This window comes from Topomyia yanbarensis, chromosome 3, assembly GCF_030247195.1.
Source record: "Topomyia yanbarensis strain Yona2022 chromosome 3, ASM3024719v1, whole genome shotgun sequence".
Classification (NCBI taxonomy): domain Eukaryota; kingdom Metazoa; phylum Arthropoda; class Insecta; order Diptera; family Culicidae; genus Topomyia; species Topomyia yanbarensis.
In genome coordinates, this window is record NC_080672.1 from 32,280,374 (window position 1) to 32,296,436 (window position 16,063).

Below are 16,063 nucleotides of genomic sequence, written 5' to 3' on the forward strand. Positions count from 1 at the left end.
TTCTCTATAAGCTATTAACAAGATGAATGGAGAGGATGTATTTTTACAGGTTTTGTCTTCCTTCCAGAGAACGCTCGAACCTGCTCGATATTTTATATACTTTTTAGAGAACGCATGACTCATGAAATCATAAGACTTTTTGACTGTCTTATATATTTGTGGAAGCGCCATTCTGAAACATTAATTTTGACAGATGAGTCTCATGAATCTTTGTAAAGAGTTTCTCCATTGTTTAAAAATTTATTGCAAGGGATCTAAAAAATTTAATCGAAGCAGTGCAAATGAATTTTATTGCTCCAAAAATAGCTGAGGTTTCAAGCTAACAATTGAAACCTTTGACCGATAAATTATTTCACGTCTACCTACCTAAAAGGTCGATTTGCTTAGTTAGGTCCTAATAGCCCCGGATTCCCCTAAATATTTCTACAACGCCAAACAATACGTTTGTGAAATGTTTTAAAAATACTATTAAAGTAGTTTAATTGAATTGTTAATAACATATTTTAGAAATCGAGTGCAACTGCGCGGGATTCGAAAATATGTAGATTGCAGAATCTCATTATTTTCACTGCAGTTGCAGTTTAGGGAGAGGGCAGTCTTGCAGCGCTCTGATTTTCCCAGTTAGAGTTAGAGATGTGAACCTAGAAAGTGAGATTTTTCATTCGAAAAACGCGAATAACTCTGTAAATACAAGCAGGGTAGCGTCTTTTACTGTCTACATAACTTTCTAAAACCTTAGAAATCGCCCTAAAAGAAATTTTGGTGAAAAAACTGATTCGAGGGACGTTTGACAAACAGCGCCTTATATCTCGAAAACCAAAAGTCTCCGAAAGAAATCTTCGTGGTATGTTTTTCTACAACTTTACTGAAGTGAGTATTCTTCTATCTGAATTATTGAAGAAAATAAATTTCGTAACTCACTATTAGGGGGATCAATCATCGATCTGATAGGATCGAGAAAAAGGGGAGTTTCATTTCAAGAAATTTCGGCAGAGACCGCACATAGCTAAAATCCAAAGTATTGGCGCAATCAAAAAAGCCTCTTTTTGCTCTGGATCACTGTAGAACGGGGCGAAGATAGAAACCCATAGAAAGAAAAGAATGCTATATAGGATTTCGCCAGGGGCGAAGATTAGAATTAAGTTTCATTTTGCATTAATTTTCGCCACTTTTTTAAATTGTTCAAACTTAATGAAATAATGGTAATTATAGCGGATGTTCGTTGATATGTATTCCTGCGATGCTCAAAATCAATACCATCGAATATTCTACAGCTCAATCATAAAATCTATACATTTTTCCCAGTGATAAAAATCATGACCATTTTTAGTTTTCAAGAAAATTTGTGCTCTACAGGAATGACTCTATTTACGATCAAAAATATGATATGAACTATTCTTATTTAAATGAATGTAGTTTGCATATTTTAATTGTCTTAGTTTGTTTTTTAATATTCGTCAAAAAGTAAAGCCCTGATCGTAAAGCAGATAGCATTATTTGTAGTTGTTCTATAAGGGGGGCGAAAATTGGGGAGGGGGCGAAAAATGATACGTCTACCCTATCTACCCAGCGAGTGAGATTGTTCCAATCTCATTTCGCGACAGTAGACACCAGCACCAGAACGTATAACAGAAACAGTATAACCTGGAAACCACTCCTGTCGAGAGGGAACCTTCATATGGAATGTCCTGTAAAAAAAACTACATGAATCCACGTAGGTATTTGAGTAATTTAAAAATAATTTTTAGATTTTTTTGATATTAACTCTCAATGTTGGCCATGTAGGTAACCTCAGTACTAGCTGGCATCCAAAGGGCGACAAACCCCACATTGTGTCTTATAGAAATTCGAGTTTTCTCGTTCGTTTTCCGAGGTTTTAAGAAAAAGTAGTCAATCGATTCGCCATCAATAAACGTTATGTTGTAGCTCACATATCGGAGAACACGATAAAATACTGTTTTTAGTTGAATTGCATTGTACGTTGACGTTTCGACCCAAACAGTCGTTTCTGAAGATGGGTTTCCATTCACATATTTGCTATGTATGGCTGTTTGCTATTTAATTTTTCGAAAATTCTAGTGAAAATGTCACATTGAAAGTTGACCGAGCAATAAGGGATCAATAGAAGCACGGTATATTGTCGGAAAATTAGAAAACGTGGAATCAATTATTATCTTTCGTTATAGAATTATGGTGTTTTCGAAAAAGTTGCTGTATCGCACCTAACGCTTTTTTTGGTTGAGGCATACTAATTCGGACAGCCACTACGGCGGAGATGTTATCATCTTTTTAAAAAAGCTAGATAGAAATGTGGTATTTTCAAGAAAGTTGTAGGTCCCATTATTTTAAATATATATCTTCTGAAGATGCAAACTTTATAGGTGCTGTATGTTTCGAGATAGTGCATGTTTTAGTTAAAAATTGTATTCAAGGATTATGTTTCCAAAAATGCGCCATATTTCAACACTTGTAACACCTACCAAATTAGTATTAGTTAGTTATTCTATCTCGTTCTGTTAAAATATTCATAACAGCGCCGGCCAGGTGACTGAATTCCGAACTAATTTGAAATGATCAAATGCAGCACTAGATGCCATGCAACAACTTTGCCAAAGATACCATAACTAAAACGAAAGGTAAGGAATTGTGGTTGTGGGTTCAGTCATCACCGAATAACTGATGGCACTTAAATTCTGGAATATGCCCGGTGCTTGGGGCATCTCAAATTTTGCGATAGTGGACAATATATTCAAAGAATCTGTAATTGGTCAGCAGTGATTTAGACCTGCAAATCGAAATAATTTAATGTCTATTTTAATGGATTAAAATATTACGATTGTGCCGGTTTGTATGGAAAATTCCTATGTAACCGTAGAAACCAACCTATAACTCCGGAACCAAAAGTCAGATCTGAATAAAGGGGTTATATACAAAGTTGTGGCGAAAAAGTGAGCTAAGTTCGTGATTTTTTAAAGCCCTTTATGCATTTTTTTGAGGACAGCTCGTTGATAGTGCTATCGAAGCTCGAAAAAAATGAATTAAAAAAAAATACTATACTATGTGATACTGAAACATCGCTTGACCGCCGCTGGTTTCAAGCGATGTTTCAGTATCACATAGTAAGATCCGGGAGGTCCGGGTCCTGCCGAAAATTTTCAACTTGTTAAGAAATTTTAAACTAGTTTTATTTTTAAAGTAGCAACCACTCACTGCATACTCCCTCCGGGCCGGTATGATTGTCGATTTTTAGAGTGATTGCATAACCTTTCTGTATGAGAAAGGCAAAAATGTACCAAAGTCCAAAAAAATCAATTTTTGTCAAACATTATTTTTTTCGAGTTTACATCAAATCTCGATGTTTCATGCATTATAAAGTCATTTGGCATCAAAAATACAAATTTGATTTTGAAAATTTTTCATTTCAGTTTATATGGGAATTTGCTGTGTGATTGCACTCTTCAACTCGTAACTCCGGAACCGGAAGTCCAATCAATAAAAAATCAATTGCAGCCGATGGGAAGATTGTACCTTTCATTTGAGACTAACTTTGTGCAAATCGATCCAGCCATCTCTGATTAACAGAGGTCACATTTTTTCCACATACACACATACACATACATACACACACATACATACACACACATACATACAGACATACATACACACACAGACATTTTCCGATCTCGACGAACTGAGTCGATTGGCATATGACACTCGGTCCTCCCGGTCGGGATTAGATTGACGAATTTTAGAGTGAATGAGAAAGGCAAAAACATTTTTAGCAAATGTTGAAAGTTATACATTTTTTGGTGCGCAGTTCTATGTTTCATAGACATTAAATCAATTTTTACTTCGCTTCCTATTAAATAAAGACCCTTATTACAGTACATCTCTACAAAAACGAGCTCAATTTGAAAAGAAATCTGAGGATCATGATTGATTACAGAACTCTGGAATTTTCCATTGGAATGTTTTCAGGCAGGATTTTGATATTGATGCAATTAGACAACTGTGAAATCAAGACCAAAAGATCAGTTACATATCAGGACCCCATTCCGACAATTTATCAAAAGTCCTCATGATGTTTGCAAGAACAGAATATCAATGTACGGATCAGATAATTGTTATTGTAATGTTGAATTAAATCAGTCAGCATCAATAAATTTTCAACTTCAATCCATTTTTTTGTGTGGTGATGTGGGGGGGGGGGGGGGTTGTATGGTGTTAAACCCCAAAAGCTTCTCTTGGCTACGCCGTTGCTTGGAATTATTTACTTCGCTTTCATTTTCCGATATGTTTCAGATCGATCCGATGGTTATAAGTTAGAAAAATTGCAGTCAGAAGGTTCGCACAAATGAACATTTTTGCACTGATAAGTTATCAAGTTCCTTCCAGACAACTTGGAAGTGTTCGGTGATTATTTCTAGCGGTTGTAGATAGAAAAATGAAATACAAAATTCGTTTTATCGAAATAATGTTTGGCTTATTTCAATGGATTATTACTATATTGAACAATAAATAGGCGACAAAGAGTAATCCACAAACAACAAGCCATAACTTTTAAAGTATTCAAAATAGATCTTTGAAGTCTTCAGTAAAGTTATTTGCAAAAGTAAGAGCTACAAATTTGCTGAAGGCATCATTTCGATATAATCACTTCCAAGAAAATTTGGGAAAATATCTCACTCATAGGGGGATTAATCAGCAAAAGCACAATACCAAAAAAAGGGCATATTTCCTCCATTAAATTCACCGAAGATACTATTGACCTGAAATAAGCCGTTTTGGCGTTAAAAATAGATTACATGTTTTTGGTCATATTTCTGGCAATGGGAAATGATAAAAATCTTTCGTCCGCATTTAATGTTAAATATCTCTTTTGATAATAGTCCGATTTCAACAATCTATAGCTTGTTCGAAAGGTATTCGTTAAAGCTGTCCAAAAACATATAAATTGCTATTCTATATTGTCAATTTCGGCAGATAATTTAAAAAAAACTGCAAAAACGCCATTTTTACGCATTCAAACATTCATATCTTCAAAACTAAACATCAGAATCAAAAACAAATTAATAGCGTTCATACTGTTTTTTAGTTCTTTCATTTAAAATTGGTTTGGATAAGATCGGCTCAGCTATTGCTGAGAAACACGAATGAGAATTTGTCCGTTACATACACACACACAGACACACACACACAGACATTGTCCCAAATCGTCGAGCTGAGTCGATTGGTATATAAGACTCGGTCCTCCGGGCCTCGGAAAAAATCTTGAAAGTTTGAGCGAATTCTATACATTTATTTTATAAGAAATGTAAAAATGTTATTGCACCATTCAATTCATAACTCAAATATACATCATTAATAGCCACTAACTTGAAATATTTTAAAATCTGTATTTTTTTAATCCTGCCTAGAAGCTATGAATATAATTGATAATACAACAAAAATCAACTGCTCATAAAAACTGATCCTGACCTGCTAAGGATAAACGGAAGACGTCATTTTTCATAATTTCTTTCCAAAATATTCTTTTTTTTATTTTCGATTATAGAGGTTTCAACCTTAAGGTCATTCGCCTTTTCGGGTTAGATAAATCTCTTATGAAAAATTTCTAACCCTATATGCGGGGTTGGGACTCGAACCCAGGTGCGCTGCGTACAAGGCAATCGATTTACAAACTACACTACGCCCCCCCCCCCAATATTATTGTGGTTGTTAACCACAATGAGTTTTTATCTCAACTCTACGCATTCTAAAAAACATTTTAACAAATATTGAAATGTATGCAATTTTTCAATGAGCAAGGTTTTTTTTGGCAATCAACTTAATCAAATATCGCTTCGAAGCATTGCCTCTAATCCATATTTCGGAACATCACTTCAAAAAGAGCTCAGAAAAACTCATCAAATATGAGGCTTTGGCTAAAAAAAGGCCAGAAAAAGGGATCACTGTCTATTTACCAACCTCCCGCGCCTAATATACATAAGCGTGCCATACGCAGTCCGATTAGCTAGCTTGGGTTCTTCCTTCTCATTTACTCTGCGGTTAGGATAGTAATAAAATCTTAGAAAGCGGTACAAATGTAACCGCATATTTTGTGAGCCTTTGCGGGACTGGACTAGGATTGAATAGCAGGAATCCGTATTGTGGTTAAATACGTCAATCTTGAAAAGGCAGGGCCAAATATATAAGTAAACAAATAGGAATTGCGTCTTTCTAAGGCCATAGGAAATCTACACCGTATCTCAGGAGAATAGGGAAAAACTTAAGGACTAAAAGGGACAATTTTTGCCGTAGCGATATATGAATCGCGCGGGCAACATGTAGCTTTAAGATAACTTTTGTAAATATTTTCTGAATAAATGAAGTTCCAAAGTTTAAAACAGTGAATCCTCATCAATAAGAGAAAATTCCTTAAAGTGAAAACAGGAAGAAACAACGGTAGGAAAAGTGGCTAATTCAATTGGTAAGAAAATCAAGCGAACCATCCTTTTCTCTCCTCGTCGTGACATTACAAGTACACTCATATTATTTTTAAACCTTAATTATTCTTTTCTGACTTTTAAATTAAAAAAAAAACAAATTAACTTCGGCCAACAAACTGACAGATATCCTACTAAATGACGTATCTGCAAGTATCTCGTTCGCCTTATTGGTAACCGGGACAGCACCCCACACAACATGATCCAATACTTTTGGAATCCGCTAGCAGGTTGCAATCCCAATTTTCATCTACAAACTATGGTAGACCTGATGAGGCAATCCTATAGAGTCGTGAAAGTCGCATGGATTTGGATGTGTTGTTGTTCTAAAACGAAGCAATCACTCTGAAAAACGTCAACCTAATCCCAGCCAAATTTTTTTTTTCGACTCGCATAAGGTTTCTGGATTTTAACAGGGGCGTAGTTGATGGTTTACGGAGAGGGTTACACCCCCCTCTACTGTTCACTCCCCTCCTTTAAAAATCTCCTTAAATCACCCCTCAGACCACCACCTCATACCCCTCCGTTTCAACCCCATCATCTTTAAACCACCACTATATTACAAAGCATACCAATTTAAGCTGGGGAGTCGTTCGTTCATGGGACTTTCGCCCTCCTCACATACCCATCCCCGCATGACAAAATGAGTTAGCAAGCAGATAACATTGATCTAATGCTGATTAGGCTAATGGAGTATGATATTTTTTTGTTTCAAGTGTTTCACCGTCGACACGTAGCTCATCAAGTTCGTGGCTGGCATGCCATTGTGTATAAGTGCAAAGTGTACTAAGAATGTAATGGACATTTCCACAATTATGTTGAACATAAAAAGCCTCCGTGCCATAGTTTAGAGAAATGAGAAAGGCACAATTGCACCGCTAGGTGGATTAAAACAGGTTTTTTAATAGTTTCGGGTTTAGAAATAAGAAATGGATTGAGATATTAACTCACAGTACTAATCTGCATCAGAAAATGTCGTAACCCGCACAACCCTAAAGATCCTTATTCCCACCATTTTCCAAAAGTATTCTTGTTGCCTAAAATTATAGGTTCTCAAGGAAGTGATCAGACGATATACTTCCAAAATTATTATTATTGAATATTTAAATTTTAAGTTTTTTTCAATTCAATTAATTTAGTTTTAACTCCCAAATCGCCCCGTGGCTACGCCACTGGATAATTCCAACGCGATCATGAAGTTCATACGCCCGTGCATATCTGAACCGTACACTCAATATCACAACCAGAATAACGGCCCGCTGCTATTAACCTTAAGCAGTGTTTCAGTGGGTGACATATCTCGTCTCTTCTGCAATTGTAGTGAGTGATTCTAGCAGGAAACCTTTCCGAGAGCCCAGCTCTACAGCTCCAGTAGGACAACTCTAAAAAAAATAATGAACATAAGGACACCATAGCTCAACAACACGTATGGCTTGGTAGATCAAATCAAAAAGTGTGTTAATGCAAATATCTGTAATCCTCATCGGCGAAACCATATGTCGGAAACCCAAATTCATTACATTTACTCAGCAATCTATTGGCGACAAGGTTCCATAGAAGTTGTGACAGCACACCACCTTGAGGACATCCGCAGGCACTCCTTATCTTTATTTGTCTTTACGTAGAGCACAGATGTCGGTTGCTAAGCATTGCGTATATCCAGTTCGTGATACATGAAGGTACTCCATGGTCTCGAGCTGCTTCCAAAATGGATTCGAATGACACGTTGTCATAAGCATCATCAATATATATAAAAACTTCTAAGTTTGATTGCTTTTGCGAGACAGCTTTTTCAATCTTTTAGACAACATTTTGTAATAGGGTGGTAGTAAACCTCGGGATTTTTTTTGTGCGCTATTTTTCGCCAAAGTGCATAAAATAGTCCATATCACAGTGATCATATATTTTTACTGTAAAATACTGCACAACTGATCGAATAGCAAACGAAATGCTCGACACGGGAGTGAAATGAAAATTTTGGGGATATTACTTGAGCTCAATTGATTCATTAACCAGCCTACACAACAAATTTACTCTGAATTCAGAAATCTAATGTCATAAACAGGACAGGTATTCAGAATCCTTACAATGACTTAATTGCATTCGTTTCGCATATAGCAGATACTGTTAATTAATATCTTGAGAGTGAGAAATAGCTTTTCAACGCTTGACTAAGCGAAAAATTAGCACCAATTTATTTATAAGAGAAAGAAAGAAAAGCACTATTCCTCCTGCGGCTACGGATCCATTCAGCAAACTTACCAAAAATCAAAATGTCACGAAAGCGGAAAAAAATGGAAATCAATTTCGCAAACGACACTACTTGGCCTTTCAGTTTAGTAGAACTGCGACACTTTCGCCACGCCACGTTTCGCCGAAGCGAACAGCCTGAGTACTTGATGGACGAGTTGTGAATGAGCACCACTCCTGTCCTGGCTGCCCCGTGCCACCCACCAACCAGGCTCGTTTGCATATATGTATAGGTACTGTTATAGATTGAAGCCAACCCCGTCGCGACTCGTTCTGTTTTGGTTGGCGTTTTAAAGAAGTTCCCCCTTCTTCTGCCTGCTGGAATCCCGAAGGGAATGTGAATGGTTTGAGAACTACTGCCATGAGATGTGCCAGCTTTTCAATAAACAGTGGCAATTTATCAATTTCAATTTAAATGAAGTCAAATTTATCAGATCCCGGCTCGGGGAAAGATTGGCGTGCTGGGAGGCAAACAGAAAAATGGGGACACAAAGTACCTTTCGAATGACTTGCATGGGCCAATGAACCTGATGAATCAGCAGTACAAAAAGAACGGGAAACGGTTTTTACGCGGTCTGCCGGTGTGAGTCCAGGATACAGTATCATTTGTGGCAGGTCGACAACAGACAAAAATAAAAGCGGAAAGGACAATCGTATGCCCGCAAAAAAAAAAATAAGATTGGTAATGAACATAAATACGGTATTTCATTATCATGATAAAAGCTTTTTCATTATTTGTGATTATGTGCTTGGTGGAACCCGTAGAACCAGTTGCGTAGGAAAACAACATCTAGTTGGAGCGAAACAAAAAACACAAAGCGAAGCGCTAGGATTGAAGCGATAAACAACAACGAACGTACTAAAACAGGGGGCTACCTTTGGGAACCGTAGAAGGACTGACGGAAAGATATGAAATAAAATAACGTGACTGAGACCTGATGGGTGGTCAGATGACGTCAGATTTCTGATGGGGGATGACCTTCGGATGGTGGAAAAATAGACACGGAGCAGGTTCGCAAAATGTCAGATATCAATCACAAACTGTTTCTTCTGCAGTCACAGCTTTTATAAGCCAGAAAATAGTTATGGAATTAATAACTAGGAAAAAGTTTATCGCCCATGAAAAACTTCCATGAGTTATATTGGATGAAGTTTAGGGACATCACGTGCATCACCAGAATGAAACTCTTTTCATAAAAGTTCGCTGGAATCTGAATTACTTGTAGACCTAATCACCTATACCAACTTCCTTCAACTTTTTTCAGATTTCGATTCCTTTCATTTCATTATTCAGTCGGCCTTGTCCAAAACTCAAACCGAACAACAGACGAATAAATCCCTCTAATCGATTTCTCCAACCTAAATCAACCTCAAGGCCAAACGGTTGGAGCAAAATCCGACCCAAATTCCCGGTTGTTAGAAATCCCCACCGTCTGGTATCCTTGTCGCTGTGGTGGCCTTTAGAACGTGACCTTCGAAAAGGCGAACCAAGTTCGGGCGGAAAAAACAAAGAAAGACTTATCCGTCGTGTCGCTCCAGGGGAAAACATGAATTTATACGTGTATTTTCCTCTAGTTTGTATCCAATAGCGGATGGTACAATTCAACATTCTGCGTTTGGTTTCGAAATCTCCGAGAAACAGTAGTTGCTGGATATATCTGTTTAAACGTGACCTACCAGTGTAATAAAATTATCATGATACTTTTGGGGTGTTGATTTATGACTTTTTTCATAACGCGAAATCTGAGCTTTCGTTCGTTACTGTCTACATTTGTTTGTGTCAAATGAAATGATAGAACTAGCTTGACAAATTCGAAATCACCACAGTCCAGCAAATTCATTTTTTTTTGTTGGTGCAGCTATCTCCTGCCTGAAACATCGTTCAGGTGCCCCCACCCTCTAATCCCTCTCACTTATATCAATGACCAATGTGTGCGGAATCCGCACACTTTCCATTAATTTTCAGCTTTCTCGACACTACACAATTTATCATTTTTTCGGCCGACGGCCGATGCCCACGACACGACACACACTAGCAGCTGGAGGAGAACCGTGTGGGCAGTACATACATATAGTTCCATATTTCCTGCTGCGTGTGTCGGATGGATGGAAGCGAAACCCCTCGCTCGACTAGTGCGGTTGTTCGCAGGCAAAACACTCACCATAATTCATGATGAAAACCAGCAGAAATATCACGAAGCACATCATCGATCTCATATTTTTGCTCATTTTCAGCCTTTTCGTCGCTTCCTGTGCCATCGTCGGTGCTCCACAGCTGCCGTGTCCGCTACACTTCGGCTCGGATATCCTGTCGATGGAGAAGAAAAGAACAAACAAACAGGCGAAATTAATGAAATGAATAAAGTGTTACGGGGGGGCGGTTTTGTGAAGTGAGAAAAATCGGCTGCTTTCCGGTATTATTCCACAAAACAACAAGCCGAACGGGAAGGAGGATTCGATACATTTTCTCGGCTGAAAGCAGATCATCCTGCAACAGCGTTACCGGTGAAGCGAAGGTGAGGTCCGAAATCACGCTATTATAACACAGCGGGATCATTAAGAAAACGTAATTAATTAATGGTTTGTGCTTGAGGCATCAATGTGTGTGTGATTGTGTTTTTGTGTGTGTCCGTCACCCGTCGTGAAATGGCAGTGATTTGTGTTTCGAAAGGGTACCTTGTTGTGCCACGGGCTGACTGACGGACTTGGCATCGCTGACGACGCCGGAGGGGTTCGAGTTCTGGTACTGACGACCGGGGTTTTAAGGTTTGCTCAGGGTTTTAGTTAGGTGTTTGTGGCAATTTAAACTGCTGATTTAAAATTTTCATTTCATCGTCAATTAAAGTAAAGCCCTAGATCACAAATCGTTATGAATCTCTTAGTCCTCACGCTTTCCCTAGTACATCGCGAATTATAATTGAGTCAAAATTTGTAACACGAGTCACTGAAACTTGATGAAATTACAATTTAGATGGACGATTTTTTTTTTTTATTAGTATTTGGTATTTTTGCAAAATAAAATCCAAATGTGCTTAGCGGATTAATTTTTAGCCTATTTGTTTAAGAAATACCACGGTCCCGATTCTTCACGAACTAACCAGTAATTAAATTTTCGTAAGAGAAAGATTGTTTGTGATTTTTACTCATGAGTAAGGTTACTATTTTGTATCTTGTTCAAAAAATTCTTTATGACAGAATGAAACAAAAAGGTGTTCGGGCCCCTTTTTGGTAAAAAATCACATTTTACATACCGTAAACCGGGGTGACTTTGATCACTCGAAACTTTTTTCGTAGATCGCTTATTAAACCAGAATAGACTACCGAATCATTTTAATGTGAAATGATTTTTACTCTAAACTTATAAAATGCTGATTTTTTATACTTATTGGGTATATTGTTCGGTTTTTGGGTACAAAAACTTCAAAACACCGAAATTTGACTTTCCCTTATTTTTACGAAGCTTCGTAAAGTGTCTATTTTTTATACAACAAATAAACTTCAGATTTGAGCAAGAGTAATAAATTACAAGCGAGTTTTTATTTTCCTTTAACTTGGAATGTGTCAATTTTAGATTCAAGATTTTTTGGCAATTATTTCAAATTATTTTAAGCTAAAAATCGGAACATTTTTAATAGTTCAATATTCCAACGTGTTAAAATGGATGAAACTGTTTGTTCATAGATAAAACACTGAAATAAAACCATTTTAGTAGTTTAAAAGGTTGTCAGAATATTTTATTCTAGTTGGACACAAATTATACGAATTTTGGTTACTCGAATTTCACAGTACATTCAAATACTTTATATAATACTAATTAACATCTATTTAACAGTGAGTATCTTTCCAGAATTAGTTTAAACAAAGATTTGAATGAAAAACATTGACATCAACAACTTAATGTGGGTGAACATGCAGTTTATCAAAGTCACCCCGGAATACGAAAACGGACTTCAACTTGAAATTATGTTTAGAAAAATAGCTGTAAGCGAACAATTTTATGTAAAACCATCCAATCTTGTTCTCCATACATCAGTACATGGTTTAAAAATATTAAACTTGAAAAAAATGTGTTGCGTCTAAAAATATGTAATGATTACTTCGAAAAGTGATCAATGTCACCCCGGTTTACGGTATTTTTTTAGAAATTCCCCGCCATTTGTAACTACATTTTTCTACGTCAAACGTCACTGTGCACGGATTTCGAAAAACGGATTAAAGGCGTAAAACAGCTTGCATTGTCGCGAGTCGGCATCGACGAACATGTCTGTTGCAGCATTTGTTACCAAACGATAATGAATGAAAGCGCGGCATGCAAGCGTGGTTAACATTTGTAATTTGTAATTTTGTGATTTTATTGTTAGTACAGACTTTGAATCAGGTCAAGGAAATTTGTTTAGCATATACCTTTCAAAGCAATATCATATACATATTTATACATCAATTGACTGCAAATAATGTAGGGACGGCGCCGGTGGTTGAGTGGTAAGCATGAGTAAGTTGACCTATGTTCAATCCCAGCCGATGTCGTTGAGATTTTTCTGAGGTGAAAAAATCTGTGGTCACGTCTTCCTTCGAAAGGGAAGTAAAGCCGTTGGTTCCCGGTTCATGAGTTGATGGATCGATATCTAGTCCAGATAGTTGGAGTCACCTTTCTGCACAGTGGGACGATCTTGGACTTAAGTCCATATATGAAGGTTACGCGATATTCTCGATAGTATTTTTCTCGTATCAGCTGAGCCATCAGAGATATCCTTGCGAAATTTTAGATAATTTGAACATAAAATAATTTTTGACGGCTTTTTGAAGGGCATAAGTCAAGTGTTTGTTGCATTATTTGACCATAGGAACTACATCCCGTTATTTTTGTTTTTCAAAGTAATGGTTGATTTTATGCATCAGAGGTTTTGGCAGCACTGTCTTGTACAAGTCGTCGTTTGTTGAACTCGGTGACATTTTCTCAATTTTTTAAGTGTTATTTGCCATTTAAAAGCTACACTGCAGATAAGTTTATGAAATGAAGTTTTGTTTTAATCGTTTATGATGAAGTTGAGTTATACGCGAGTGATGTGATTAGGGAATAAGTAGTGAAAAAATACAGCGGCCATTTTCATCGTCCCGTAAGATGGAGACTATCACAATCAAAATAAGTACCTTTTCATTTCACTGTGTGCTATTTTATACTGAGGGTGCTCGAAAAAACGTTCCAATGTTTCCCGGCGGAGAAGGTGGAATGCTGTTAAGTCATACATTATTATTCCGACAATCTACTATTCGGATTGTGTATTATATCGGATCTCCTATATTAATCTAAAAGATTCGAGTCTCCTGCCAAAGCAGTTCGAAGACTTCTCGAACGGCTTGTCACACACTTTACAACTTAAAAGTAAAGATAATTAAAAGAGAATATTCTAATTTGAAAGTAGAGCGAAAGTTTCACTGAAGCCGGTAATAGTAGTTTTACAGATCGTTTTATATCTTGGTTACACTAACCCTAGAACGTTTTACTGGGGTACAAATGTACCCCACGCCTTCTTTGGAGCCGTGTGAAGACGAGAATTCGGCATTTATCGACCTGGGACCCTAACCATAATTGAATTTAAGGTTTCTAGTAAGAGTAGGAAAAGGTGGTGTAGCCAGTTGGCTTATACTTATTTGCTAAAATTAACAAAATACAGCAGGGCCTGAAAGTATTTTTGATTGCTGATGTATTAATGTCCTATGAAACCAGGACGTCTGGTCACATTGACCATTTACGATTTATCATCAGTAATAAAACTGTTAAAAAATTTCTCATCGCCGCAAATTTCGCTAAACATTTCGCAAATGTCCATCTATTTTTTATGAAGATAGACACTTTAGGTTTCTTTTAGTTTTTCTATTTCTTATAGAATATTTTTCTGATTTAGACACAGCATTAGTGGTATGTAGTATTTTTTGGAAACGGCACCTTCTAGCATCTGTTTGGAACTGAACGCATGATCCTGTCTGGGTTGAGTAGTGACTGTTGAGTCTGGTATGATAGTTGATACCTGATGATCCCCGAGAGGAATCGAGGACGAATTGCGGAAGTCGTATCAGCACGAAGAATATGTGCAGCCTTTTAGATCATTAAATCGTGTTCAGTTTAATGTTGTGTATGGTCTCATTGTATTGATTACTTCCATATGCGCTCATATACTTGGTGACATATAATTTTGAGTAGAAAATACACTATGTAAGTTATCAATTGAAATGATAACCATATCTTATCATGTGGATAATAATTTGTTCGGTTACTGTCATAAAAATCGACAAAACAGACGCTTCTACGTCATTCCTTGAATCTTCTGCATTTTATAGTTTTAACACATTGCATTAAATTAGTTTTTATTCGGTCTTTCCTTTTTTTTTTTTTTATTCAATTCGTTTATTTGATAGGCACAAATGCGTTAGCTTGGCGGTGCCAAATTCTTTTGTTTTTACATTTTGGATATCTTAAAACTAGGAGGTTACAATGTTGAGATATTTTTTTTATACAAGAAAAAAAAAAGTTTACAGCTATCTTAAGACTAGAAATAAGATTCAATATACAAGAGAGGGCCAAAAGATTTTTTTATGAAAAATTTTAAAACAAGGGATTCAGTTTGATATACAAGAGGGGGAGTAATAGTATTTTACGAAATATTTTACAGTTATCTTAAAACTAACAAAAGGTGGAACAAATATTTATGAGAAATTTCACAGATATCTTAAAACTAGGGATACAATTCTATTTACAAGATGGAGGACAAGAGCTTCAATAAAGAGTAAAAATTACAGCTATCTTTAAACTAGGAATACAGAAATCAAATTTGATTTTTTAACGAAGACTTATGCTTGGTCAAGATATTTCAGAGGGGGGCCTATTTCCACATCAGTGTAGCAGCAGGTGTATCGAGGACAGGGGAGAGAAGACGTATATGGTGACAGGGAAAGAAGAGCAAAACTTGCAACTATCGCGCAAACGGGAGATCAGCGAAACAAATTTGCGCCTCAGTCTAGTAAGTCATCGAGTACCGGGTTGGCGGATGGTATTATTCGGACCCGCGGGGAATCCTTAAAAAGTCATCGGACATCAAGTCGCTCTCGCTTCAGTTTCCTTCTATGCAGGCGTAGTGGTAAAGGCGACGGCGGTTACATAGTGGCACTCTGCAGCTGATCGGTTCCACAAGCAAGAGGAAATTTCTAAAAACAAGAAATAAAAGAGAGGGGCTAAATTGGGATATTTATCGTTTTAATGAAATTGTAAATAAGGGACATATAGGGGAGATCGCGATTTGCTAGCATATCCCGGACTGGGACATTGGGTG

General features: G+C 36.9%; 1 protein-coding gene across 1 annotated transcript in view; it reads right to left on the bottom strand.

The window, feature by feature from the left end:
* The window catches only part of LOC131692668 (limbic system-associated membrane protein-like), a 360,515-nt gene that overhangs the window by 158,753 nt on the left and 185,699 nt on the right, over nt 1–16,063 (bottom strand). The window contains exon 2 of the mRNA XM_058979833.1: nt 10,898–11,043. Within this exon, the coding sequence (XP_058835816.1) occupies nt 10,898–11,043 (146 nt within the window). The remainder of the gene's footprint in view (nt 1–10,897; nt 11,044–16,063) is intronic.